This window comes from Bos indicus x Bos taurus, chromosome 11 (assembly GCF_003369695.1).
Source record: "Bos indicus x Bos taurus breed Angus x Brahman F1 hybrid chromosome 11, Bos_hybrid_MaternalHap_v2.0, whole genome shotgun sequence".
Taxonomy (NCBI): domain Eukaryota; kingdom Metazoa; phylum Chordata; class Mammalia; order Artiodactyla; family Bovidae; genus Bos; species Bos indicus x Bos taurus.
Window position 1 is genome coordinate 69598666 of NC_040086.1, and position 27835 is coordinate 69626500.

Genomic DNA, 27835 nt, shown 5'->3' on the forward strand with positions numbered 1-27835 from the left:
TTCACACAGAATCGACATAGGGCAGGGAATCTGTCAGTGGTGGAGCGAGAGAGGGAAGAGGGGTGGAGGGAGGCTAGGGCGGGCTTTGTGCTTTTCTCAATGAAAGCGGGGGGGCTCTCTGCAGATTTGCATAAGAGTCGACCTCGCCTCACCATTGGCTGGCGGGTGAGCGGAGCGGGGCGGGGCGGGGCTGCGTGGGCCCAGCCGTGGTGAGGAGTTGGCGTTCGAACCCCGCCCCCGCCTCGGCCCGGCCCCTTCTAGGCGCGCGCTCGCGGCTCCGCCAGCTGCAAGTGGCGGGCCAACAGGCAGATGCGATAGAGCGGCTCCCGGGGCTGCAGCGGCAGTAGCAGCTGGCACCCTGGCTGCCGCGGCCCAGAGGGTCGCGGGGCACAGAGGCGACTTCCGGCCACCTTCTGCCCAGCCACTGAAGCCGCAGGAGCTGCCGATGAGTGAGGAGGGGGCAGCAAGATTTCGGGCTTTTGGTCCCTGAATGCTTTCACTCCGCTTCTGCCGCCGGGGCCGCTTTGGTGCCTGAGAACTCTGAGACCAGACGCGGGAGGATAGCAAGGACGATGTAAACTTGAACGGCGGCGGCCTGAGCCTCTGCTTCGCAACGCGACGGCTCGATTCAGGTCCAGAAGTTCAGCTAGTAGTGCAGTTCAAAGACCTCCCGCTGCGGAGGGTCGAGGGAGGGTGCGCGAGAAAACAGCTGGTGCCCTCGTTTCCCTAATAGACGCGGAAGAGGAGCTCAGAAGAGCCGAAAGCAGCTCAGGAGGCGGCCGGGACACCAAATACCAGCTCGGAGCCACCGTTCCCGGCACAAAAGTTGCAAAGGGTTGGAGGCCGCTCAAGAGTGGATAGACCACAGCTCAGGCCGCGAGGGGCAGGAGAGGACGGTACCTAATTGCCATCTCCCGTCAACCATAGTAGTCTCTCTCATTCCAAAGCGCGGCGATCAACGGACCGGGGCGCGGCATTCTGCGCGGCGCGCGAGAGGCATAGGGTCCCAGCTGCTGAGCCCTTCGCGCTTCAGGGTCTCTTGACACGCCCCTGAGCTTCCAGTCCTGTTTTATTGAGATTCCTGCTCTCCTCCTTGCAGTTGGAGGAAAGGAAATCTAGTGCACGGACAGTCCCCCGATATCTGGTGGAACGAGCCTGTCAGGACCAACGACTGTTAGGAACCCCTTCTCATCTGAGGGGGAGCGGAGGGTGAGTCTGGATCCCGGGGAGTCGAAGCTCTAGCATTAACAGTCATCCTTTGGCGGGATGGGAGCCATAGGGCTTCTGTGGCTGCTGGTATTGCTGCTGCTTTCACCGGCAGCCTCAGGCTTCGGGACTGGGATCGAGACCGGCCAGCGCATGGGCTCTCCGGCCATAGGGCCGGCCCTGCAGCCCCGGGAGCCGCTTAGCTACTCGCGTCTGCAGAGGAAGAGCCTGGCGGTGGACTTTGTGGTGCCCTCGCTTTTTCGCGTCTACGCCCGGGACCTGCTGCTGCCGCCGCCGTCCCCCTCGGAGCCAAGGGCTGGCCGGCTGGAGGCGCGCGGCTCGCTGGCTCTCGACTGCGCCCCACTGCTTAGGCTGGTGGGGCCACCACCCGGGGTCTCGTGGACAGCAGGCGCCAGCTCTCCCACCTCGGCTCAAGCACGGGCGCTGTCCAGGGTGCTGAAGGGAGGCTCAATTCGCAAGCTTCGGCGCGCCAAGCAGCTGGTGCTGGAGCTTGGAGAGGAGGCGATCCTAGAGGGCTGCGTCGGGCCTCCAGAGGAGGCGACTACGGGGCTGCTTCAGTTCAACCTTACTGATCTGTTCAGCTGGTGGATTCGACACGGCGAAGGGCGGCTGAGGATCCGCTTGATGCCGGAGAAGAAGGTGTCTGAAGTGGGCAGAGAGGGAAGACTGTCCGCCGCGATCCGCGCCTCCCAGCCCCGCCTTCTCTTCCAGATCTTTGGGACCGGTGAGCAGCTCCCGCCTGAGTGGTTCGGGATTTGTTTGCTGTTGTTGTTGTTGTTGTTGTTTTAACACATATCAATTTACAGCCACTGTCAACTAACCCCGATTTCCAAAACCTCAGCCCATGGTTCTTAGCTCTTTTTTCTTCCTCAAACCTCCTTCCCCAGTTAGACTATATTTACTCCTTGAACGCAGTTACTCCCCAAGGGACTCTCCCTTCCTTCTCAGCAACCATGTCGCGGGGGAAAAAGTTTCCTGTTCTTGATAGAATGACTCTACTGACAGGCACAGGGTTGCAGCCAAGATTGGATGTCCTTTATTTGGGGCTCCTAGGACAGTTGAAATCCCTCTATTACTTTTGCATTCTGAGAGCTTAGTTCTAGATTTCAGCTGTTACCTTTCTTTCTTTCCCTTTGTTACTCTTCCTGGCCTCCACAAATTTGGGGAATGTGATATACTTTCTCAGGGAATATAGAACTCCTTATTATTGAATCCCACCCAGCTATCCTCTTCAAATGTTGACTTACCTAGGAATGGCCTCTTCTTCATTAATTCATTCTGCTCTCCACCTAATCCCAGTTCCTGTCCACTCACAGACTCTTGTTCTTTCTCTCGGATGTATTGGGAGAGCCCCAGAGGAACTAAGGGACAGGTGACAGGGGAATGGAGGGAGATGTGGAGAGAGGGAGCAAAGTAGCCAAGATTGTTTTCCTTTGGGGGAGTCACTCTGAAGCCAGGAAGAGACAGTAGTTGATTTCCCTTTCTCTCCCTGCCCCCAGTTCCTTCACTGCAGTTCTTAGCTTGAGTATCTGTGTTAGCAGATCTGAATGCCTGTTTCTGGAAGGCCCATTTCTCTGCAGATCTCGCTGCTGGAGACTCCTGAAATGAGGTTTATATTTCATTTACTCTCATTTTCTTCCCATATTCACTGAGTTGGGGTTGTGTATTTAGGCACTTACTTCTAAGTCTTCCTATAATATCCTTTAACTGGGAAAACCAGGTGGTTTTGAATGGATGTTTCTTTTGTAAGACCATTGGGGAAAGTCTTGTGAATAAAATATAAAATGTAAATGAATGAGAAAGCACAGAAGAGAAAGCATGCCTTTTAAATGCCTACACTAATTTCATTGAGTAAAACCCGGCATCTTTTCTATCATTCTCGTTGTCAGAAATAAATGAAATTCTCATGCTCCACTGGTTACTAATGTCTCTGTATTAATAGGATGGAAAGCATTGGAAAAAAGCCTAATATAGAGCTACAAGTATCTCCCATGTTTGTCCCAACACACACACACACACACACACACACACACACACTCCCACATATACCCAGTAGTTTCATGAAGGGATATTCTGAAGCTGAGGTTTCTCAGTCATTGCAGAGAAAATACACTGGTATGTGATCCCCATGGAAATCAGAGTCTGGATACATATTTCAGCATTAGCGCTAGTGGTATTGGCACCTAAAATGACCCCTTTATGTTCAGTGTTGGAATTTATACTAACCTGTGGCAAGAGACAAGATCTGATGAATTTGATAGTGCTTTCTGTGAACTGAGATAGAGACCAATACTGTTGTCTCACTACAGATACTTTTGTAAAGAACAGCTGTGCTTTAATGTTGTCTTGGCTTCCATGGTTTATACATGCAACATTCTCTTTTAGTGCCTAATGTTTGTGTAATGGATATAAAAATTACTTCTCTGGGAATGCAGATTTTCTCCCACTTTCATGTCTCTGAGCATCTCTGAAACTTTCCTATCATTTTTTGTTATATAGGCAGGCCCTAGCAGTCTAGATGCTGATGGTATAGGCAAAGGGGTCCTTTCTACAGCTCTGAACTTACCTACTATAAACAAGCAGGTTGCTTGAAGTTATCACTGGTGCCTCTGGGGAGTCACACACTTAATGCTTTTGAAGAATATACTCCAGTCAAACATTTGATGAGGAGTTGGAGCTTCTGAGTGAGGGAGTTTCATGTAGAGATTAGTGTGCTCTGGGAGCTGCTCTGCTACTGGTTGTAGGGAAGCACAGTGAACATCCCAAATCCTCCCTCAGCAACACAGTCCATTTGGCAGCAGGACGAAGCCCTTATGCATCATTTGACACATCTAGCAATGCTAGTTTTAGAAAGAGCCAGGATTCTGCCATTAAAAGGCTAGAAATTTTAGCCAAGCATTTTTCAGCAGTATTGGGATCAAATGATTATTGATGGGATCAAATAAGACACTAAGTGTAACTGGATGAGCTCCCCATGACCTCCAGGGAGACAGACAGCTTATTGAAAACCACTTCAGGCCTTGTGGTGATCACACTTGGAACAGGCTGGACTCTCCTGCTCTGAGACATATGCTGTCTGCAGTTAGGCAGCTGGCCATGCAGGACTAGGTTCTCGCCTTATCACTGCTTCCTCAGCCTCATTTAGATACAGTCTCTACTGCAGACTTCCTGTGGAGGGACTGGGCACACCCTTCTGTATCATGTTTTATGTTTGGGGCAATATATATTATTGTGGTTTCATTCATTTTCTTTTTATCAAATTTTCTTGTATCAAAATTGAAGTTTAGGTTCTCACACTTGGAACAATTAGTCACACTTGGACTAATTATGCTATTTATCATGTTTGAGGAAATGGATTTATTCTTTTTATATAGACTCTGACTTACAGAAAAGGCATTTAACTGTTGTGTGACATAGGATCTTCAATTAAGTGAAGAAAAATAGGCACAGCTCAGTAAATTTCTCCCTGTTTCTGCCTGAGTAACTGATGGTCTAATCTAGAGGGGAATGGTCTTGCTGGTGGGCTGTCTGTGGGGAAGAAAGTGGAGAGGATGGGTCTTCTGCCAACCCTTGTTTTGAGAGGCCTGGGGTAGCCCATTTGTCTCAGACTAAAGGTAGGGTACCAAACCTGAACAGACCATGACTAGGAATGTGGTAAAAAAATGGAAAAGCACCTAGTTAGAACAAAGCAATACCTTCATATCACTTGCAGTTTGGGCTATCTGAGAGAACAAAAGGATGTCTGAGAGACATTAACATGGTGTTTCTTTGAGGGTTATTGTGAATTCATAAATGGGATCAACATATGAAAAGTCGGAAGTAGTTCTCCAGAACACCCATTCATTGAAAAGAGGTACAGAGAGTTACTGGGACTATACAAATGGTGTGCCCTATCTTGGGACAGCCCAAACCTCAAAAATGATGTCTGCCTGGAGGCTACCACATTGCCCATAGCTCTACTTTGTAACCTGTTGTGTAAATGTCTTGACATCTTGCTTCTGCCGTCCTCCAGGCAGAAGCCTAGAGGATAATGATCTGTGGGATAAGAGGGCTTGTTTCACTGTTAATACCTGCCTTCTCATTCCAGGAAAGGGGATATATGACTTGGGACTTTATATGTACTATGGAGAGGCTTAAGCAATTTAGAGTAGGTATATACAATGCAATATTCCTGACCCTTGACCTCACATATCTGTTAGTCCCTTCCTATTTCATTTCTGGAAAGGGCAAAGAGAGGGAAGGAAGATAGTAAATTGGAGCTCCCAGAAGGGATATCAGTTATTGGAGGTGAATTGGGAGAGTTGGAGTTAGTCCAGAGAAGAGCAGAGAGCTGATTTAAGAGTTGAATGGACTGATTTAAGACAAAAGATGAAAAAAATTAAATATATATGGCTGGGCTAAGTGGTGATGAAGGGGAAGCCATGGTAACAATCTACAAATCTCTGAAGAGGGAGAGTGGCAGTGAAGGGGAAGAGTTATTTAGTGTGGCCCACAGAAGTAATAGGATGAGACTTGCAGAAGGAAACTTCAGGTTAGATATCAGGGAAACCTTATTTTCTGAAATTGATATTCCTCTGACTATGGAATGGAATTCCAAAGGAGCAAAAGAGTAAGGTGAGATGTGGGTCAGACAAGCCACAGCATTCATAATTAATCAGTTCTATATTTTCAAATGTTGAGAAGCTGCAGAAGACAGAAGAGCTGGGATGGAGAACAGCATCAGGAGTTGGGTTTTTTGGGATGCAGTTCTGGAGAGCCTCTGGGTTTTGATGTTACCAGGGGGAAGAGAAAATAATTGCATACGTATCTTTGAAGTTTGTGGGAAGTGCTTACAAGAACATTGTTGGTATCTTGAAAATACTATTTTGAAATTAATGAGTTTATTCTTCTTTATCCCTAGATTAAACAAGAATGTTCTCTGAGGTTTTTGTATATTCACTAGAGGGAGTCACACTCACCCAGAACTATACATTAAAGATATATTTATTCATGTGTGTGGCATCAAGTCATTGGGCAAGACAAAAGGTACTTGGATCTTGAGAAGATGAGATCAGTTCTAGATTTGGTGAACTCTTACTGGCTACTGAAAACCCTTTGAAATGCTGAGAATATATACAGCTATTTGAAAAATGCACTTCTTCTGAATCCTATTGATCCTTTCACAAATTTACAAAAGAGAAAGAAGGTTCATGAGGGGTTTTATGAGGAATGTGGGAGGAGAGTAGTATCATGAATAAAAATGAAAGCTTTTATAAGGCAGTTTGTCTGCAGACGGTAAAGAGGGACTGGCCTGTGGGTAGGAGAAAAGAAGGAGAGTTGTGTGAGCAAAAGTTGCAGCTTATTGCCACTCTCAGAATTACTGCCTGACAACACTTCATAGAAATTTGCCCATCCTGATTTGGAAAGGATATTTTGCTTTTTAAAATAATCATTATTAATGTCCTATTACAGTTGTATAGGACTTTATAATTTATAAATCATTTTAACATTTGTCATTTTTACCAATCATACAGTAGGAAGGGCAAATATTTGCTTTATTTTGTAAGTAGAGTAATTGAAATCCAGAAGTTTGATAACATTGTTTCAAGGTCATTTAGGTAGAAAGTTTTAGACCTGAAAACTTTCATTCATATGTTGAAAGGTTATGACTTGCTAAAGGATATATTAGAATACTGACTGGGACCACATATCCTGCCTTCAAATCAGAGCTCTTTCCACTAAGGGAATCATCTCAAGGTGCATACTATAAATAACCAAGACATGTAAATAGACAAAAAGCTTTACGTTATCTTTTTCAGAAGGTCGTATAATAAATATTTGGTGGGCAATAGCCATGACTTGGAAAAAAAAGATTTCTTAAAATCTTTAAGGCCTGGTTTGATCATTTGAAAATGGTTGTAGTAAATAGTTCCTATCTCAAGATCATGTCCCGAATATTAAATTAGGTGATGCATGTAAATCTTAGGGCTTTCCTGATGGCTCAGTGGGTAAAGAATCTGCCTTCAGTGTGGGAGACCTGTTTTCAATCCCTGGATTGGGAAGATCCCCTGGAGGAGGGCATGGCAACCCACTCCAGTATTCTTGCCTGAAGAATCCCCATGGACAAGTGGGCTGCAGTCCATGGGGTCTTGAAGAATCGGACATGACTGAGCGACAAAGCATGGCACATGCAAATCTTAATCCAAAACCTGAAACATCATAAACTGCTCCATCAATATGCACAATTATATTTTTTCCTAGAAGCAGCACCACTCCAGCATCTGGTTGTGCAGGTTGTGTACTCTGCAATTACAAGGGTTCCATATACATTTTAGCCTATTTGAATGGTGCCGTCTGGACTTGTGCAGTCCTTGTGTGTGGCAATATGTGGCAGCCCTGGCAGCAATTGTGATGCTGTGTGTTCCCCATACAACTAACTTCTAACTCCTAGAGATGAGAGGTGAGATCCAGAGGAAATGGGGAGTGACCAGGATGACAGTTTCTATTATTCCATCACGGAAGACCTGTCTTTGCCAGAAATGTAGATGAAAAGAGGTGTTGAGGTGCGGCATTTACTTTGACTTCCCTGGTGGCTCAGATGGTAAAGCATCTGTCTACAAAGCGGGAGACCTGGGTTCGAGCCCTGGGTTGGGAAGATACCCTGGAGAAGGAAATGGCAATCCACTCCAGTACTATTGCCTGGAAAATCCCATGGACAGAGGAGCCTGGTATGCTACAGTCTATGGGGTCACAAAGAGTCAGACACGACTGAGCAACTTCACTTCACATTATCTTCTTATAGGCCTTTTGACCTTGGATTCAGTCCAGAGAATCAAGTGGCATATTTACAATCTGATTCTTTTTTTTTTTTTTTTTTGTCTAGAAATAAACAAAGTCTTAACTTTGTGAAAGTAAGGAAATGAATGCTGAGAAAGAAAAAGATAGAGGCATTATAGAGCAGTAGTTTTCAGATGGTGGATCTTCTCTCAGAATGATCTGTGCAGTCCAGGCCTTACCATGTCCGTAGACATGCTGGACCACTGGCCTCTGGCAACTCCTTTATTGTAATTAGCTGGAGCTGTGCCCTTCCTGTACATTTCTAGCCTCATCATTCATTGTCAGATGTATACTGTGGTTAGTCGCTCAGTCATGTCTGACTCTTTTTGACGCCATGGGCTGTAGCCCACAGGCACTTCTGTCCATGGGGATTTTCCAGGCAAGAATACTGGAGTGGGTTTCTATGCCTACCTCCAGGAGATTTTCCAACCCAGGGATCAAGCTCAGGTCTCCCACATTGCAGATGGATTCTTTACCATCTCAACCACCAGGGAAGCCCCCCATTGTCAGATGCAGTTCAGTTCAGTTCAGTTCAGCCACTCAATCATGTCTGACTCTTTGCAACCCCATGAACCTCAGCACGGCATGCCTCCCTGTCCATCACCAACTCCCGGAGTCAACCCAAACCCATGTCTATTGAGTCAGTGATGCCATACAACCATCTCATTCTCTGTCATCCCCTTCTCCTCCTGCCTTCAGTTTTTCCCAGCATCAGCGTCTTTTCAAATGAGTCAATTCTTGGCATGAGATGGCCAAAGTATTGGAGTTTCAGCTTCAACATCAGTCCCTCCAGTGAACACTCAGGACTGATCTCCTTTAGGATGGACTGGTTAGATCTTGCAGTCCAAGGGACTCTCAAATGTCTTCTCCAACACCACAGTTCAAAAGCCTCAATTCTTCTGCACTCAGCTTTCTTTATAATCCAACTCTCACATCCATACATGACTACTGGAAAAACCATAGCCTTGACTAGAAGGACCTTCATTGGCAAAGTAATGTCTGCTTTTTAATATGCTGTCTAGGTTGGTCATAATTTTCCTTCCAAGGAGCAAGCTTCTTTTCATTTCATGGCTGCAGTCAGCATCTGCAGTGATTTTGGAGCCCAGAAAAATAAAGTCAGCAACTGTTTCCTCTGTTTGCCGATCTATTTGCCATGAAGTCATGGGACCAGATGCCATGGAGAGATGCGAAGTCCTAAGTGGTTAATGGACATGAGCCCATGAAAAGCAATTAAATCTTTGAAATTTCATGGAGACACAGAACCCAGGGACTTGAATGGGAGGCTGTCTTAGAAAATTCAGTTCAGTTCAGTTCAGTCACTCAGTTGTGTCCAACTCTTTGCGAACCCATGAATTGCAGCATGCCAGGCCTCCCTGTCCATCACCAACTCCCGAAGTTTACCCAAACTCATGTCCATCGAGTCGGTGATGCCATCCAGCCATCTCATCCTCTGCTGTCCCCTTCTCCTCCTGCCCTCAATCTCTCCCAGCATCAGAGTCTTTTCCAATGAGTCAGCTCTTCGCATGAGGTGGCCAAAGTACTGGAGTTTCAGCTTTAGCATCATTCCTTCCAAAGAACACCCAGGGCTGATCTCCTTTATAATGGACTAGTTGGATCTCCTTGCAGTCCAAGGGACTCTCAAGAGTCTTCTCCAACACCACAGTTCAAAACCATCAGTTCTTTGGCATTCAGCTTTCTTCACAGTCCAACTCTCACAACCATATATAACTACTGGAAAAACCATAGCCTTGACTAGATGGACCTTTGTTGGCAAAGTAATGTCTCTGCTTTTTAATATGCTATCTAGGTTGGTCATAACTTTCCGTCCAAGGAGTAAGTGTCTTTTAATTTCATGGCTGCAGTCACCATCTGCAGTGATTTTGGAGCCCAAAAAAATAAAGTCTGACACTGTTTCCACTATTTCCCCATCTATTTCCCATGAACTGATGGGACCAGATGCCATGATCTTAGTTTTCTGAATGTTGAGCTTTCAGCCAACTTTTCACTCTCCTCTTTCACTTTCATCAAGAGGCTTTTTAGTTCCTCTTCACTTTCTGCCATAAGGGTGGTGTCGTCTGCATATCTGAGGTTATTGATATTTCTCCCAGCAATCTTGATTCCAGCTTGTGCTTCTTCCAGCCCAGCATTTCTCATGATGTACTCTGCATAGAAGTTAAATAAGCAGGGTAACAATATACAGCCTTGATGGACTCCTTTTCCTATTTGGAACCAGTCTGTTGTTCCATGTTCAGTTCTAACTGTTGCTTTCTGACCTGCATATAGGTTTCTTAAGAGGCAGATCAGGTGGTCTGGTATTCCCATCTCTTTCAGAATTTTCCACAGTTTATTGTGATCCACACAGTCAAAGGCTTTGGCATAGTCAATAAAGCAGAAATAGATGTTTTTCTGGAACTCTCTTGCTTTTTCCATGATCCAGCAGATGTTGGCAATTTGATGTCTGGTTCCTCTGCCTTTTCTAAAACCAGCTTGAACATCAGGAAGTTCACGGTTCACATATTGCTGAAGCCTGGCTTGGAGAATTTTGAGTATTACTTTACTAGCGTGTGAGATGAGTGCAATTGTGCGGTAGTTTGAGCATTATTTGGCATTGCCTTTCTTTGGGATAGGAACGAAAACTGACCTTTTCCAGTCCTGTGGCCACTGCTGAGTTTTCCAAATTTGCTGGCCTATTGAATGCAGCACTTTCACAGCATCATCTTTTAGGATTTGAAATAGCTCAACTGGAATTCCATCACCTCCACTAGCTTTGTTCATAGTGATGCTTTCTTAGGCCCACTTGACTTCACATTCCAGGATGTCTGGCTCTAGGTGAGTGATCACACCATCGTGGTTATCTCTGTTGTGAAGATCTTTTTTGTACAGTTCTTCTGTGTATTCTTGCCACCTCTTCTTAATATCTTCTGCTTCTGTTAGGTCCATACCATTTCTGTCCTTTATCGAGCCCATCTTTGCATGAAATGTTCCCTTGGTATCTCTGATTTTCTTGAAGAGATCTCTAGTCTTTCCCATTCTGCTGTTTTCCTCTATTTCTTTGCCTTGATCGCTAAGGAATGCTTTCTTATCTCTTCTTGCTATTCTTTGGAACTCTGCATTCAGATGCTTATATCTTTCCTTTTCTCCTTTTCTTTTCGCTTCTCTTCTTTTCATAGCTATTTGTAAGGTCTCCCCAGACAGCCATTTTGGTTTTTGCATTTCTTTTCCATGGGGATGGTCTTGATCCCTGTCTCCTGTACAATGTCACGAACCTCTGTCCATAGTTCATCAGGCACTCTATGAGATCTAGTCCCTTAAATCTATTTCTCACTTCCACTGTATAATCATAAGGGATTTGATTTAGGTCATTCCTGAATGGTCTAGTGGTTTTCCCTACTTTCTTCAATTTAAGTCTGAATTTGGCAATAAGGAGTTCATGATCTGAGCCACAGTCAGCTCCCAGTCTTGTTTTTGTTGACTGTATAGAGCTTCTCCATCTTTGGCTGCAAAGAATATAATCCATCTGATTTTGGTGTTGAGCATCTGGTGATGTCCATTTGTAGAGTCTTCTCTTGTGTTGTTGGAAGAGGGTGTTTGCTATGATCAGTGCGTTCTCTTGGCAAAACTCTATTAGCCTTTGCCCTGCTTCATTCCGTATTCCAAGGCCAAATTTGCCTGTTACTCCAGGTGTTTCTTGACTTCCTACTTTTGCATTCCAGTCCCCTATAATGAAAAGGACATCTTTTTTGGGTGTTAGTTCTAAAAGGTCTTGTAGGTCTTCATAGAACCGTTCAACTTCAGCTTCTTCAGCATTACTGGTTGGGGCATAGACTTGGATTACCATGATATTGAATGGTTTGCCTTGGAAACGAACGGAGATCATTCTGTCATTTTTGAGGCTGCATCCAAGTACTGCATTTTGGACTCTTTTGTTGACCATGATGGCTACTCCACTTCTTAGATATAATGTTCATCTGAGTTAAATTCACATATTACAGTTCATTTTAGTTTGCTGATTCCTAGAATGTCCACTCTTGCCATCTCCTGTTTGACCACTTCCAATTTGCCTTCATTCATGGACCTAACATTCCAGGTTCCTATGCAATATTGCTCTTTACAGCATCTGACCTTGCTTCTATCACCGGTCACATCCACAACTGGGTATTGTTTTTGCTTTGGCTCCATTCCTTCATTCTTTTTGGAGTTTTCTCCACTGATCTCCTGTAGTATATTGGGCACCTACCGACCTGGGGAGTTCCTCTCAGTATCCTATCATTTTGCTTTTTCATACTGTTCATGGGGTTCTCAAGGCAAGAGTACTGTAGTGGTTTGCCACTCCCTTCTCCAGTGGACCACATTCCTAATTTCTTAGGAAATCACCTTAACCTAAAATAAGTTGCTAAGCATCCACACTGCATTTTATACATGGTGTTTTTTTGTGAGCCATAGATGAACCACTGCCTCCAAAAGATGCACATGGTTATCATCTCTGCTTGAGAGTAGATGAACATGAGTATTGGTGAGGATGGTTATAGATCCAGGGGTCATGTAGAGAGAATAGCAAATAAGGAGCCCTGTGAATAGCAAGTAAGGAGCCCTGTGAATGCCTTCTTTCTTAGAACCTTTGCTTTGTCCTCCAGTCTAGGGCATGGCTAGTGTTTCTTAACCTAGTAATTACGTGAGTTCTTTCACACAGTCAAGGTGTGAGATTGGAGCAGTTCAAAGCAAGTGTTGGCCTGGTGGTGAGATAGTAAGGAGGTGGGAGGTACCCCATATATTTTTGGGTGAGCCAGATTTCTCAGAATAGCTTTTTTTTTCTTCAGTAAATATTATGATTAATTTTCCAGCAGAACTGTTCTTAGCTTAGGTCCTTTCCCAGGGAAATTTTATCAAATCCATTTGGTGATACAACATAGACATTCCAGAAAGTGGGAAGCCCAAGAACATGTCAGAAAGAGAGCTCCTTTGGGGCAGATACACCTAACCACATGGTTAATTAAGAGACTTTGTTCCCTGAATCATCCCTTTCTGGCTAAGTGACAGCAGGTGCATGAAGAAGTAGGCAGTCTGAATTCCCTTGAGTAAGGAAAAGGCTAAAGGGTAGGTATGAAAAAAAGTATGAAAGTAAAACAAAGCAAATCTAGGCAAGCTTAAAGGAAATCAGGCAGATAACCAAAGGAAATCAGAAGGAAAATTTAAACCATTGGTTATGGTTTTTTCTCTCACTTATATTTTATTCAGTTTTCATCAGAATATGGATTTGTGAACTTGGGCATGGGTGGAGCTAGGAGGCCTAGATTCTCTTATGATATTAGCCTTCATTGTATTTGAAATCTTGTGCAATCCCTTAAACACCTTGAGCCTCTGAGTTTTGTTTTCCTAAAGGAGATAACACAGATCTTGTCTTGACTACCTCACGGAGTTGCTGTTGCATTGTATGAGATAACCTATGTGGAAGGCTCTACTCTGGATTATTCAGAAATAAATATGTAAGGAAGTAGAAAAATGAATATATAAGTTTCATGACAGGTGCTAAGATTCTACTTCATCCATACATAGTTCCCCCAACCTTTGGCATTCAGAGCAGCTATGCAACATCCCAGACTTTGATGCAGGCCGTAAGGTTCAGTTAACAGCTCAGAAGCATTGAAAAGTGTTTGTAAAGCCCCTTCCCAAGGTTCCTAAAGTGAGGTTGTTTCATTGAAATCAGTTTGCTCAATTTCAGACTTTTCTGGAAATGGATCTCTGGTAGTGGGACATAGGACCTGTGTTTTAGCATCAGAAAATGATTTGTTTTTTAATTGAGGGATGACAAATAAGGTGGATTGAGTCTATTGATTTTGTGTACAGCTTGATGATAATTCACATGTACAGCATCCATATAATCGTCACCCAGATGAAGATACAAAACATTTCTAGCATCCCCAGAAAGTTCCCTCCTGTCCTTTTGCAGTCTGTATTCAACCCCTAACCAAGATAACCATCCTTATCATCCGTATCGTGGGTTGCCATTTCCTTCTCCAGTATCATCAATTAGTTTTGCCTATTTTTGAATTTCATGTAAAATGGAATCATATAGTATATATTATTTTGTGTCTGACTGTTCTTACTCAGCATGATTTATGTAGGGTTCATTGGTCATTTTGTGCGCCAACATTCAGTCTTTGTGCGCCAACATTCAGTCTTTCTTTTTCTTAGTTTGCTGTGTTGTATTCCTTTATATGAATATGACACCGTTCATTTATACATTTTCTTATCGAGGAATTGGACTTCTGTAAAGTCAAAAGTAAAAGGTCCTATTCTAAATAATGGGTTGTTGTTGTTCAGTTGCTCAGTCGTGTCCAACTCTTTGCAACACCATGGACTGCAGCACACCATGCTTCCCTGTCCTTCCCTATTTCCCAGAGTTTGCTCAAACTCATGTCCATTGAGTTGATGATGCCATCCAACCATCTCATCCTCTGTCATCCCTTTCTCATGCCCTCAATCTTTCCAAGCACCAAGGTCTTTTCCAATGAGTTGGCTCTTTGCATCAGGTGGCCAAAGTATTCGAGCTTCAGATTAGCATCAGTCCTCCCAAAGAATATTCAGAGTTGATCTCCTTTAGGATTGACTTGTTTGATCTCCTTGCAGTCCAAGCGACTCTCAAGAGTCTTTGCCAGGACCACAGTTCAAAAGTATCAATTCTTCGGTGCTCAGCCTTCTTTATGGTCCAGCTCTCACGTCCATACATGACTTTGGATAAACCATAGTAGAATAAGTAAAAGATCTGGGATTGAAGCCCTCCTATACCATTTATTGGCCCAAGGCTACTTATTTTCTTCTTTGAATTTTGGTTTTTCTTATTTGTAAAGTGAGAAAAATAATACCCATCTCCTGAGTTACTGTGAGAATAGGATAAGGCATATAGAAAGTCCTGACACACAGTTGGTATTCAACAAGTATTAGTTTTTTACCCCAGTTCTTGATTGCATTTCTTCCATTGGTGGCCAGAATGGATGCTTCAAAAGCTTCCTAAAGTAGGGAAAGGGAGCCCTGTTACAAGTGAGGTCATTAACTCAAAGAGGGAAAAGTAGCAACCAAGGACTATGTAATAAATTGTGCATAATAACTCTTAATAATTTCATTTTAAATAAAATAATTTAAATAAAACGCAAATATTTCTTGTACTCAGTCTTAAATTTAACAAAATATTCAAATAATAAATCAAATTTTCAAAATTCTTTGGTCTTACATTCAAGTGAGTTAAAGAAAAGAGAAAGAGTTTAGAGGGGACATAAAAAAGTGGGCAGGAGCACAACTATATTTATATAAAGAAAGATAAAAATGAGAATGACAGAGATATAAGTGGGAAAACAGAGAGGAATGTGTAAGAAGAGGTAACCGAGGAAAACAGAAGACAGGGATTATTTTCTGGATATGGAGATGCATAGATGTAGTAAAGGAAGCCAAGAGTGACAGAGAATAGGGGTTGGGGAGGGAAGGACGTGAGAAGGAACACTTGATTATTTTTGGCCTGAAAGGATTATTTTTGACCTTGTATCTGAACCTATGACCAACATTATATAATGGTTATTTTCAATTTTATTGAAGTAGAATTCACATACAATAAAATGCACCTATTTTAAGTGTTTTGTTTGATAAATGTGTACACCTGTGTAACCACCTTCCTAATTAGTATACAGAACATTCCTAAACCCCCGAGGGTCTTCCTTGACCTTTTGCAATGAACCCAGTACTTCCTGCTCTAGGCAATATCTGATTTGATTTCTATTGCAATAGATTTGTTTTGTCTGTTCTGTGGATGAAAACATACAGTATATTCTTTTGTATCTGACTTCTTTCACTTAGAATTCTAATGCTTTTAAGATTTTTTGTGTGTAGTTGGTATGTATTATAATAGTAGTTTGTTTCTTTTTATTCATCTCATTGTATGAACAGACAGTTGATTCTTGAACAATTTGAGTGTGAACTTAGAGGGGGTCCACTTATGTGTGGATTTGTTCAACAACAAATACTACACAGTCCACAGTTGGCTGAATCCACTGATGTGGAACAGCTGGTATGGAGGAATTAAACCCTGTATTGGAAGGGCCAAATAAAAATTATATGCAAGTTTTCAACTGCAAGGAGTGTAGGTATCCCTAACTTCTGCATTGTTTAAGGGTCAACAATTTGTTTATCCATTCATCTGTTCATGGACATTTAGATTGTTTCCAGTTTGGGTCACTCATGACTAAAGCTGTTACGAACATTGTGTATATAATTCACTTTGTGGACATACGTTATAAATTATCTTAAATCCATTATAGAATTGTTGGATTGTGTGGTGAATGCATGTTTAACATTATTAGAAATTGAAAAAACATTTTCCCAAGGTATATGTACTGTATTTTGCTCCTGTCAGTAATGTATGAGAGTTCTACTTGGCTCTATCCACATCCCTCAAAATATTTGGCATTGCCAGTGTGTGGTGGCACCTCATTGTGCTTTTGATTTGTATTTCTAGGTATTGGTTATCTAACATTGCATAGGAAATCACCCCCAAAGTTAGTGGTTCAAAATAATGATAAATATCTTTTATAGTTCCTATGAATTAGGAATTTGGGAACAGTTGACTTGGTGATTTTTGCATGGAGTCTCTCATGAGCTATCAGCCAAAACTGTAGGCATCCTAAAGCTTGACTGCGGTTGCAGGATTTACTTACAAGGTGCTTTACTCACATGACTGGCTGGCTGATGCTGGCTATTGGTGGGGTCTCAGTTCTTCACCAGGTGGTCCTCTCCACAGGATTATTGGAACATCCTTGTGTCCTGGTGTCTGGCTTCCCTCAGACTGAGCATCTATTGAGATGATCGTGTGGTTTTTCTTCTTCTTCTTTGATAAATGTGAACTACAGTATTTAACTTCCAAATGTTGATTTGCTTTAAGTTCCCTGGATAAATCCCACATGGGTATGACTTATCATACTTTTTACATATTGTTGGATCTGCTTCCTAATACCTGGTGAGAATTTCTTCATGTTCATGAAAGTTATTGGTATAGTTTTCTTTTACTATCTTTGACAAGCTTTAGGGTCTAGGTAATCCTGGGATCATAAAATGAGTTGGGAAGTGCTCCCTCTTCTTTTGTTTTTCCTGGAAGAGAATTGTACGTTTTTCTTTCTGGAATTATTTTTGGTAGAATTCGGTACGGATGCCATCTTGGCCTGGTGTAGTCTTTGCTGGAGGGTTTTTAAATACTAAATATATTTATTTAATACTAATTAAAGGATTATTCATATTATCTGTTTATTTTTTAGTGAACTTTGGTCATTTTTATCCTTAAAAAAATTGGTTCATCTAATTTGTTGAATTAAAACAAGTTAGGTTGTTCATAATATTCCCTTATTTATTTATTTTTAATGTTTGTAGGCTCAGTGGTGATGCCCTTTTTTTACTCTTGATGCTGGTAATTTGCATCATCTTTCTCTTTTCTTTTTCATCATTCTGGGTAGAGAATACCAATTTACCACTTCACTGAATTTTAAAGAAATGACCTTTGTGATATTGATTTCTTCTGTTATTTTTCTTATTTAAATTTCACTGATTTCTGCTCTCATTTTATTGTCTTTCTTTCATTTTGTTTGCCTTGGGTTTAATTTGCTCTAATTGTTTCTTGTTTCTTAAGATCATTGATTAAAGATTTTTTTGCCCTCTATTTCAAATATAATCATGTAATGTTAAAATGGAATCCGGTCCCATCACTTCATGGGAAATAGATGGGGAAACAGTGGAAACAGTGTCAGACTTTATTTTTCTGGGCTCCAAAATCACTGCAGATGGTGACTGCAGCCATGAAATTAAAAGATGCTTACTCCTTGGAAGAAAAGTTATGACCAACCTAGAAAGCATATTAAAAAGCAGAGACATTACATTGCCAACAAAGGTTCGTCTAGTCAAGCCTATGGTTTTTCCTGTGGTCATGTATGGATGTGAGAGTTGGACTGTGAAGAAGGCTGAGCACCAAAGAATTGATGCTTTTGAACTGTGGTGTTGGAGAAGACTCTTGAGAGTCCCTTGGACTGCAAAGAGATCCAACCAGTCCATTCTGAAGGAGATCAGACCTGGGCTTTCTTTGGAAGGACTGATCCTAAAGCTGAAACTCCAGTACTTTGGCCACCTCATGAGAAGAGTTGACTCATTGGAAAAGACTCTGATGCTGGGAGGGATTGGGGGCAGGAGGAGAAGGGGACGACAGAGGATGAGATGGCTGGATGGCATCACCGACTCAATGGACATGAGTCTGAGTGAACTCCGGGAGTTGGTGATGGACAGGGAGGCCTGGCATGCTGCAATTCATGGGGTCGCAAAGAGTTGGACACGACTGAGTGACTGAACTGAACTGAATATTCCATTGTGTATATATAGTACAAGTTCTTTATCCATTCATCTGTCGATGGACATCTAGGTTGCTTCTATGTTCTAGCTTATTGTAAATAGTGCTGCAGTGAACAATGGGATACATGTGTCTCTTTCAATTTTGGTTTCCTCAGGGTGTATGCCTAGAGGGAATTGCTGGGTCATGTGGTTTTACGGAGAAGGCAATGGCACCCCACTCCAGTAGTTTTGCCTAGAAAATCCCATGGATGGAGGAGCCTGGTAGGCTGCAGTCCACGGGCTTGCTAGAGTCAGACATGACTGAGCGACTTCACTTTCACTTTTCACTTTCATGCTTTGGAGAAGGAAATGGCAACCCACTCCAGTGTTCTTGCCTGGAAAATCCCAGGGACGGGAAGCCTGGTGGGCTGCCGTTTATGGGGTTGCACAGAGTCAGACACGACTAAAGCGACGCAGCAGCAGCATGGTGGTTTTATTCCCAGTTTTTTAAGGAATGTCCATAGCGTCTTCCATAGTGGCTGTATCAATTTACATTCCCACCAACAGTGCAAGATTGTTCCCTTTTCTGCACACCGTTTCCAGCATTTATTGTTTGTAGACTTTTGGATGAGGGCCATTCTGACTGGTGTGAGGTGATATCTCATTGTAGTTTTGATTTGCATGTCTCTAATAATGAGCAATATTTGTCCTTTTACTTTTAATCTATGTATTTATTTAAAGTGAATTTCTTGTAGAAGACATATTGTTGGGTTTTATGTCTTTTTAAAATTCAGTCTCACAATGTCTATCATTTACTTGATGTGTTAGACACATATATTTAATGTTATGTTTGATATGGTTGGATTTGGTCTACCATTTGTTATTATTATTTTCTCTTTATGTTTTTTGTTCTTCTATTATCCCTTTCCAGGTTCCTTTTGAGTTATTTGAATATTTTTTTGTTTTAATTTTTGTCTTCATTACATCTTTTTATATTATTATTTTAGTGTTTGCTCTTGGGATTTTATTTATGTTTGGGCTTTCACAGTTTATTTTGAGTTGACATTTTAATACTTCAAGTAAAATATAGATGGCTTACAACTATGTGTAAGGCCTCCCTGATAGCTCAGTTGGTAAAGAATCAGCCTGCAATGCAGGAGACTCCAGTTTGATTCCTGGGTGGGGAAGATCAGCTGGAGAAGGAATAGGCTACTCACTCCAGTATTCTTGGGCTTCCCTTGTGGCTCAACTGGTAAAGAATCTGCCTGCAAATGTGGGTAACCTGGGTTCGGTCCCTGGGTGGGGAAGATCCCCTGGAGAAGGGAAAGGCTACCCACTCCAGTATTCTGGCCTGGAGAATTTCATGGACTGTCATAAAGAGTCAGGTATGACTTAGTGACTTTCACTTTCTACAACTATGTATGTCCATTTGTCTTCCCCCTTAGTGTTACAGTTATCATATATGTTTTATCTATATAACTTAGAATCTTGCTAGACAGCAGTTTTAATTTTTTTTTTTCAGCAGTTATTCATATTTTAAATAAGAGGAGAAAACTAGTCCTTCATATTTACTCAGATATGTAGCATTTCTCTTGTTGTTCCATCTTCATTAAAATTCCAATTTTCCCTATTTTATCATTTTCTATCAACCTAAAAAGCTCCCTTTTGCATTTCTTTTAGAGCAGGTCTTCTGGTGACAAATTCTCTTAGTTTTCCCCTTATCTGAGTGTCCTTATTCCATCTTCACTTATAAAGAGTATTTTTACTGGGCGCAGAATTCTGGGTGGACATTTTTGATTTGTGTGTTTTTTTTTGTTTTTTGTTTTTTTGCTCTTCAAGAATGATGTTCTTCTCTCCTTCACAGTTTCTGGTGAGAATTCTGTCATTAAATTGTTGTCCCTTATATGTAGCTATTTTTAAGATTTTTCTTTGGTCTTTGGTTTTCAGAAGTTTGATTATGATGAATCTGTGCATGAAGTTTTATTTGATTCTGTCCTCTTTGTGATTTGTTGAGATTCTTGATCTGTAAGTTTATGTCTTTCATGATATTTGATGAGTTTTCAGCCATTATTTCCTTATTTTTTCCCTTGCACCATTATCTTTCTCCTCCTCTCTGGTACTCTAATTGAACAACTATTTGACCTTTTGATACTGTCTCACATGCTCCTGAGGCTCTGCTCAGTTCATTTTTCATTTTTTTTTTTCTTTTTGTTCTGCAGGTTGGACAGTTTCTATGCTCTGTCTTCAAGTTTAATGAATCTTTACTCTGTTATCTCCATTTTATGATAATTTTTTATTTTAGATATTTTTTTTAGTTTAAATTTTCCATTAAAAGTTTTCTATTTACTTACTGACAACTACCTTTCCATCTATTTTTCAGATATGTATGTTTAACTCATGGAACATAGTTATAATAGCTTCTTTAAAGTCTTTGATAGTTTTAGCATCTTATCATCTTCTTATTGGCATCTGTTGATCATCTTTCTCCTTAAGACTTTGTCCTTTGTTTTGTTGTTGTTCTTTATATATTGAGTAATTTTAGGTTGTTTTCAGGAAAATTTGACTAAATGTTCTTTGGTCTGAGACTTGACTATGGTTTAAAACTTAGTTTTGTCCTTAAGGCCTTTGCTTTAAGTCTGTCCACACGTGTGTTGCTCACAGGTGAGCTGGAACCTGTGGCCAGTTTCTTTACAGAATTTGCATATTTCCTTCTCCATCTCTCTCTTCTTTTAGATTTTCCTTAAATTCACAGTTTTACCCACTTGTACTACTGCAGCACAACTCCTTTAACTAAGGTTGGCTTCAGGCAAAACAAAGAGCTAATAAAGATAACCAGAACAGGGATTCCCTCCACACTCTTAGGCCTGAAGGGGTCCCTTCTCGAGCCCCAGGCCACCCCACCCCCACCTCCAGTTTTCTGGTCTGAATGATAACGATTGTTATAGGATTTCTATTAGAGTTTGGCTGTTGACATCACCAGCCAAGCTAACTCTCCTGAGGACTTATCATGAATTGAGAGAGAAAAAAAAGAATGTCAAAGATACATGTTCTCTGGATCACAATGCCCTTTACCTGGCCTTTTGGCCAGAAAGAAATGATTTCTCCAAGAATCCTTAGGAGTTGCTTTTCCAAGTTTTTCTTTTTCCTTTCTTTCTAAATATTCCTGGTTTTATTTACTTTTCAGAGTCCCTTGATAGTTGTTTTTGTATTTTGTCCAGAGTTTTTGGTTGTCAGCCTCAGGGTAATAAGATTTAGTGGACTTACTCTGTCTTGGCTGCAGGAGAAGTTCCTTGTTCTTTTTTGAATCACTTTACATCTACAATATTTTTCTTTCATCCATTAATATTTAATGTTGTGCCATTCTTCAGTATTAAAATTTGCTCAGATTCTGTTTGCTGAGTATCTTTATTTTGCTTTTATTTCTGAAGATTTTCACTGGATATAATTTTAGGTTGACAGCACTTTAGTATTGTTCTATTGTTACATGGTTTGTCTTGTTTCTGATCAGAAGTCAGATAAATTCTTATCTCTATTTTCCCTTTTGTTCCCCTTCCCATCATCCCATGGTTGCTGTAAGATTTTTTGTTTATCATGGAATTTCCACAGTTTGATTATAATGTGTCTTGTGGTTTCTTTGTGTTTTTCTTGCTTGGGATTTGCTGAGAGACTCTCAATTCTGCAGGTTTATATTTTTCATCATATTTGGAAAATTTTCAAGTAGTTTTTTCTGTTCCCTCTTCCTAAGAATTTAATTATAATTGTTATTACAATTAATGTATTCTCACATTTCATTAAGGGTCTGTTCACTTTTTTCCCAGCCCTGTTTCTCTCCCTACTTTTATCTGGATAGTTTTTTTGCTTGTCTTAGAGTTTGTTCCATTTTCTTGTACAGTGTCTAATTCAATGATAAACCAGCCCATCTAATATATTTTTACTTTAGGTATTATATTTTTTAGCTCTAGAATATCTACTTCCATTTGTGTTTCTTTCCTCATTATGTTTTTAAAAAGTCCTTGAATGTATTAATAATAGCTGCTTTAAATTTCTTTCTGAGGCAGTCTGGTACTATAGAAAAGAGGATAGCCATTAGAATCAGATTTCCTGGGTTCAGATCTTGGCTTTTATATCTGAAAGCTGGATTGATCATTGGCAAGTTGTTTACGAACCGTATGGGGCTTTAGTTTCCTCAAAATGGTACAAAGAGATTATCTCTTAGAGGACTATTTTGAAAATAAATGAGATAATACCTAATGTTAAAACAATAGTACCTTGCACATAATAAGCACTCAATAAACATTGACTCTCATAATTTTTTAAAGTTTCTTTCTGCTACTTAAATTATTTTGTCGTTTCTGTGTCTGTTTCTATTGATCAGTTTTTCTCTTAGTTAAATGTCACATTTTCTTTCTCTTTGGTATACCTAATAATTTTTTACTGGATGGTACATATTATAAATATTACATTGTTGACTGTATAGATTTTGTTGTCTTCATTTAAAGACTGTTAACTTTTGTTTGCCAGGCAATTAATTTTTCTTGCCCGTCAATTTGATACTTTCAAGGATTATTGTCAAGCTTTGCTAAAGGAGTTTAGAGGAGCCTTTATTCTTCTGTTAAGTTTGTTCTCATCTTAAGGTTTGATCTTTCTAGGGTCTCCATTGAAAGCCTGAAGTGTACAGTGAGGTTCTTCTCTCTGGTTAAAGGAAGGATACGCCCATCTGAGTAGGAAATGGCAACCCACTCCAGTATTCTTGCCTGGAGAATCCCATGGACAGAGGAGCCTGGCAGGCTACAGTCCATGGGGTCGCAAAGGGTCTGACACAACTGAAGTGACTTGACACACATACCCATCTGAATGCAAAGTTCCAAAGAATAGCAAGGAGAGATAACAAAACCTTCTTAAGTGAACAATGCAAAGAAACAGAGGAAATAGAATGGAAAAGACTAGAGATCTCTTCAAAAAATTAGAGTTACAAAGGGAACATTTCATGCAAAAATGGGTACAATAAAGGATAGAAATGGTATGGACCTAACAGAAGCTGAAGATACCAAGAAGAGGTGGCAAAAATACACAGAAAATACAAAAAAGATCTTAATGACCCGGAGAATCACAATGGTATGATTACTCACTTAGAGCCAGACATCCTGGAGTGTGAAGTCAAGTGGTCCTTAGGAAGCATAACTATGAACAAAGCTAGTGGAGGTGATGGAATTCTAGCTGAGCTTTCAAATCCTAAAAGATAATGCTGTTAAAGTGCTGCATTGAATATGCCAGCACATTTGAAAAACTTGGCAGTGGCCACTGGATTGGAAAAGGTCAGTTTTCATTCCAATCTCAAAGAAAGGCAGTGCAAAAGAATGTTCAAACTACTGCACTATTGCACTCATTTCACATGCTAGCAAGGTAATGCTAAAAATCCTTCAAGCTAGGCTTTAAATTACATGAACCGGGAACTTACAGATGTACCAGATGTATAAGCTGGATTTAGAAAAGGCAGAGGAACCAGAGATCAAATTGCCAATGTCTGCTGGATCATAGAAAAAGCAAAGCAATTCCAGAAAAACATCTACTTCTGCCTCATTGACCACACTAAAGCCTTTGCGTGGATCACAGCAAACTGGAAAATTCTTCAAGAGATGGGAATACCAGACCCCTTTGCTACTGCTAAGTAGCTTCAGTCATGTCCGACTCTGTGCAACCCCAGAGACGGCAGCCCAGCAGGCTCCCCCATCCCTGGGATTCTCCAGTCAAGAACACTGGAGTGGGTTGCCATTTCCTTCTCCAAACCCTTTACCTATGTCCTAAGAAACCTGTATGCAGGTCAAAAAGCCACAGTTAGAACCAGACTTGGAACAGTGAACTGGTTCAAAATTGGGAAAGGGATATATCAAGGCTGTATATTGTCACCCTGATTGTTTAAATTATATGCAGAGTACATCATGTGAAATGCTGGGCTGGATGAAGCACAAGCTGGAATCAAGATTGCTGGGAGAAATATCAAAGACTTCAGAGATGCAGATGACACTACCCTAATGGCAGAAAGCAAAGAGAAACTAAAGAGCCTCTTGATGAAAGTGAAAGAGGAGAGCGAAAAAGCTGGCTTAAAACTCAACATTCAAAAAACGAAGATGATGGCATCTGGTCCCATCACTTCATGGCAAATAGATGGGGAAAAAGTGGAAAGGGAGAGATTTTATTTTCTTGAACTCCAAAATTACTGCAGACGGTGACTGCAACCACAAAATGAAAAGACAGTTGTTCCTTGGAAGAAAAGCTATGACAAACCTAGGTAACATATTTAAAAGCATGGACATTACTTTGCTGACAAAGGTGAAGCTGTGGTTTTTCCAGCAGTCATGTATGTATGTGATAGTTGGACCACAACGAAGGCTGAGTGCCAAAAGAATTGATGCTTTTGAACTGTGGTGCTGGTTAAAACTCTTGAGAGTCCCTTGGACAGCATGGAGATCAAACCAGTCAGTTTTAAAGGAAATCTAGTCCTGAATATTCATTGCAAGGACTGATGCTGATGCTGAAGCTCCAGTACTTTGACCACTTGATGCGAAGAGCTGGCTCATTGGTAAAGACCCTGAACTGGGGGCAGGAGGAGAAGGGGGTGAGAAGATGAGCTGGTTGGAGAGCACTGTAGACTCAAAGGACACGAGTTTAAGCAAACTCTGGGAGATAGTGAAGGAGAGGGAAGCCTGGCATACTGCAGTTCATGGGGTCACAAAGAGTTGGACAGGACTATACAGCTGAACAACAACAACAACAACAAAGCATTTTCTAATTCAGTGTGAGCTGCAGAAGTTGTTCAGATTGCAGTTCCCTCATATGTTCTTTTCCCTTTAGCTATGGGGTCACAAAGAGTCAGACATGACTGAGTGACTGATCTGATTTGATCTGATTGTTTACCCAGCTTTGTGTAATCTCATCCTATGAATACAACTTAATACTCAGCCAGAGACTCAAGGGGACTCCTGTGCAGTTTTATGGAGTGTTTTATGTCTTTCTCTAGATGTCTCTTCTCTGGTCTGCTCCCTGGTAATTGAAGCTGCATCAGCTTTCCCAAATTCTGCTATTACCTCAGGCCTGTGAGACCACCATGCTCTACTTGGATTCTTCCTTCCTGTATCAAGGGCCTCCTTGGTGACTCAGATGATGAAGAATCTGCTTGCAATGCAGGAGACCCAAGTTCGATCCCTGTGTCGGGAAGATCCCCTGGAGAAGGGAATGGCTACCTATTCTAGTACTGTTGCCTGGAAAATTCCATGGACAGAGGAGCCTGGTGGGGTATAGTCCATGAGGTTGCAAAGAGTCAGACATGACTGAATGACTAACACTTCAGTTCATTTCCTATTTCAGAGTGTAGTAAATTCCTCCAGGCAGAAAGTCAGGGCAGTGCTAACTAAGACCTCCCACATTTTATTTTTCTTCTTTCAAAGATTATAATTCTTTGCTACTGAGTATCCAAGAAAAATAGTTTTTTCATATATTTTGTCTAATTTTATTGCTTTTTATGACAGAAAGGCTAGTCCAGTGCTTGTTTAGTACTCCATCATGGCTGGGAGTCTGTGTGGTGAATTTGGAGATCAGAGTCATAATGGCTTGTCTCTAGAGACACCATATAGGTGTTTGTGAGAGAACTCACCAAATAGAAATCAGACAGAGGGATTCTTTTTTGGATATCTGTAAATTTGGACTTTTGCCTGAGGAAATGCTATTTATTGGTTTGGTTTTTATTGAGCACTTACCGAGTTGAATGAAATACAATCTCTTTCTCCAGGGGAGTTCACAATGAGTTGAGGGGAAAAGGCAGACAAGGCATGCTAATAAATAACTCTAGTGAAAGGTAGCACTCGAATGGTGAACAAATGATGCAAATGGTTGTAGTGGTTCACTGGAGGCTTGGAGAGGTCAGTTCCTGCTGGGGTGATTGGGAGCAGGTTCATTCTGAACCTCCAGATCTCAAAAACCATTCCTTTAAAGTCAGATGAGCTCCAGTTGTTCAGTGTATGATGGGAGTGGTGAAGTTTCTCTGAGACAGGAAATTATATCTCTGAAATTTTAGAAAGAATAAGCTTATTACCTTTTGGCAGGAAGTCAAGGCAAAGGTATCTGCTGAGAATGATGGTTTTCTTTGGGGACTACAATAGAAGTGAGTTACAAAATAGTCCAGAAGGAGGTGATTTGAGAGGTCTTAGAGTGAACACAGGGCTTCTCAGGGCTTCCCGGTGAATACAGTGCTCAGTGATCATCTGCTTGCTAATGCAGAAGCTGCAGGAGATGTGGGTTCAATCCCTGAGTTGGGTAGAGCCCCTGGAGGAGGAAATGGCAACTCACTCCAGTATTCTTGCCAGTATAATCCCACACACAGAGGAGCCTGGCAGGTTACAGTCCATGGGGTCTCAAATAGTCAGACATGACTTAGCACTCAGCAGAGTGGGTACATAATTAGACTTGGAAAAGAGAATGGCAAAGGACTTTCAAGTTGGGAAGATGGGACCTTAACACAAACTAATGCCCAGAGGAAAAAAAAACTGATTAGAGAGAGAAAGAGAGACAGACTGATTCTGTGTGTGTGTGTGTGAAAGTAGGACTAGCCAGAACAGAAAAGTCTAAGGAATATTGGGAGTTGAGAGGATGGGTGCTGAGTCAGATACTCTGAATTAGCGGTGGGGCTGGCTTATTGAGTCAGGATTTATATTTGATGTTGAAGAGTCAGAAAGTGTTGAATTTGTGAGTAGGGGTGATGCATGTTGATTGCCTGTTGACTGCAGATTCTTTAGGAAATGTAGTTTGGTCATGCATTTCAGGCCTGGACCACAGGGAGAGCTGGTAGTTGGATTTGAGCCCTGAGAGGCCGTACCCTGGCTCAGGAGTAGGGGACTCAAAGATGCCCAGATATAAGGGAACAAAAAGGAAAAAGTCAAAGGTCCAAGGTTTTGGACCTGGGACCCTGTAGACTGGTAGTGTTGCTGATAAAGCAGTCAGTTGGAATGAGGATCTGGTCTAGGAGAGAGTGACTGGCATGATAATAGTTGTAGTGGGCATCCATCTGAGGATCAGGTTATCTTGTATGCACATGAAGATATAGAGTAGAAGCAGGAACAGGTGAGAGGTCCAGGCAGAAGATATGGATATGGGAGCTATTTATATGGAAGGAAGGTCACACCTAAGATTTAAGAAAGTTCATAATTAAGAGGTGGAATGGAGTCAGTGATTTCATCCCAGAGAACTTTCTTACAAGAAGGAGGAGAGGCTACTGGATCCAGTGGTGTGATGGAAACTGAAGGAGGAAGATTTCCACAGATGGACTGGAAAGGTCATTGGGTTTGGCCAAGAGCTTTCTGGAGAGCAGGCATATGCACAAGGAAGTGTAAGGGTAGTGTTAAAGAAATCAGAGCAAAATGTGCTTGCTTAGTAGTTCAAGAAGTTT

At 41.5% G+C, this 27835-nt stretch overlaps 1 protein-coding gene across 1 annotated transcript in view; it reads left to right on the top strand.

Moving 5' to 3' along the window:
- The first annotated feature begins 262 nt into the window (after positions 1 to 262).
- Positions 263 to 27835, top strand: part of ALK (ALK receptor tyrosine kinase) — a 733751-nt gene continuing 706178 nt past the window's right edge. The window contains exon 1 of the mRNA XM_027555753.1: positions 263 to 1951. Within this exon, the coding sequence (XP_027411554.1) occupies positions 1267 to 1951 (685 nt within the window). The 5' untranslated portion in view covers positions 263 to 1266. The remainder of the gene's footprint in view (positions 1952 to 27835) is intronic.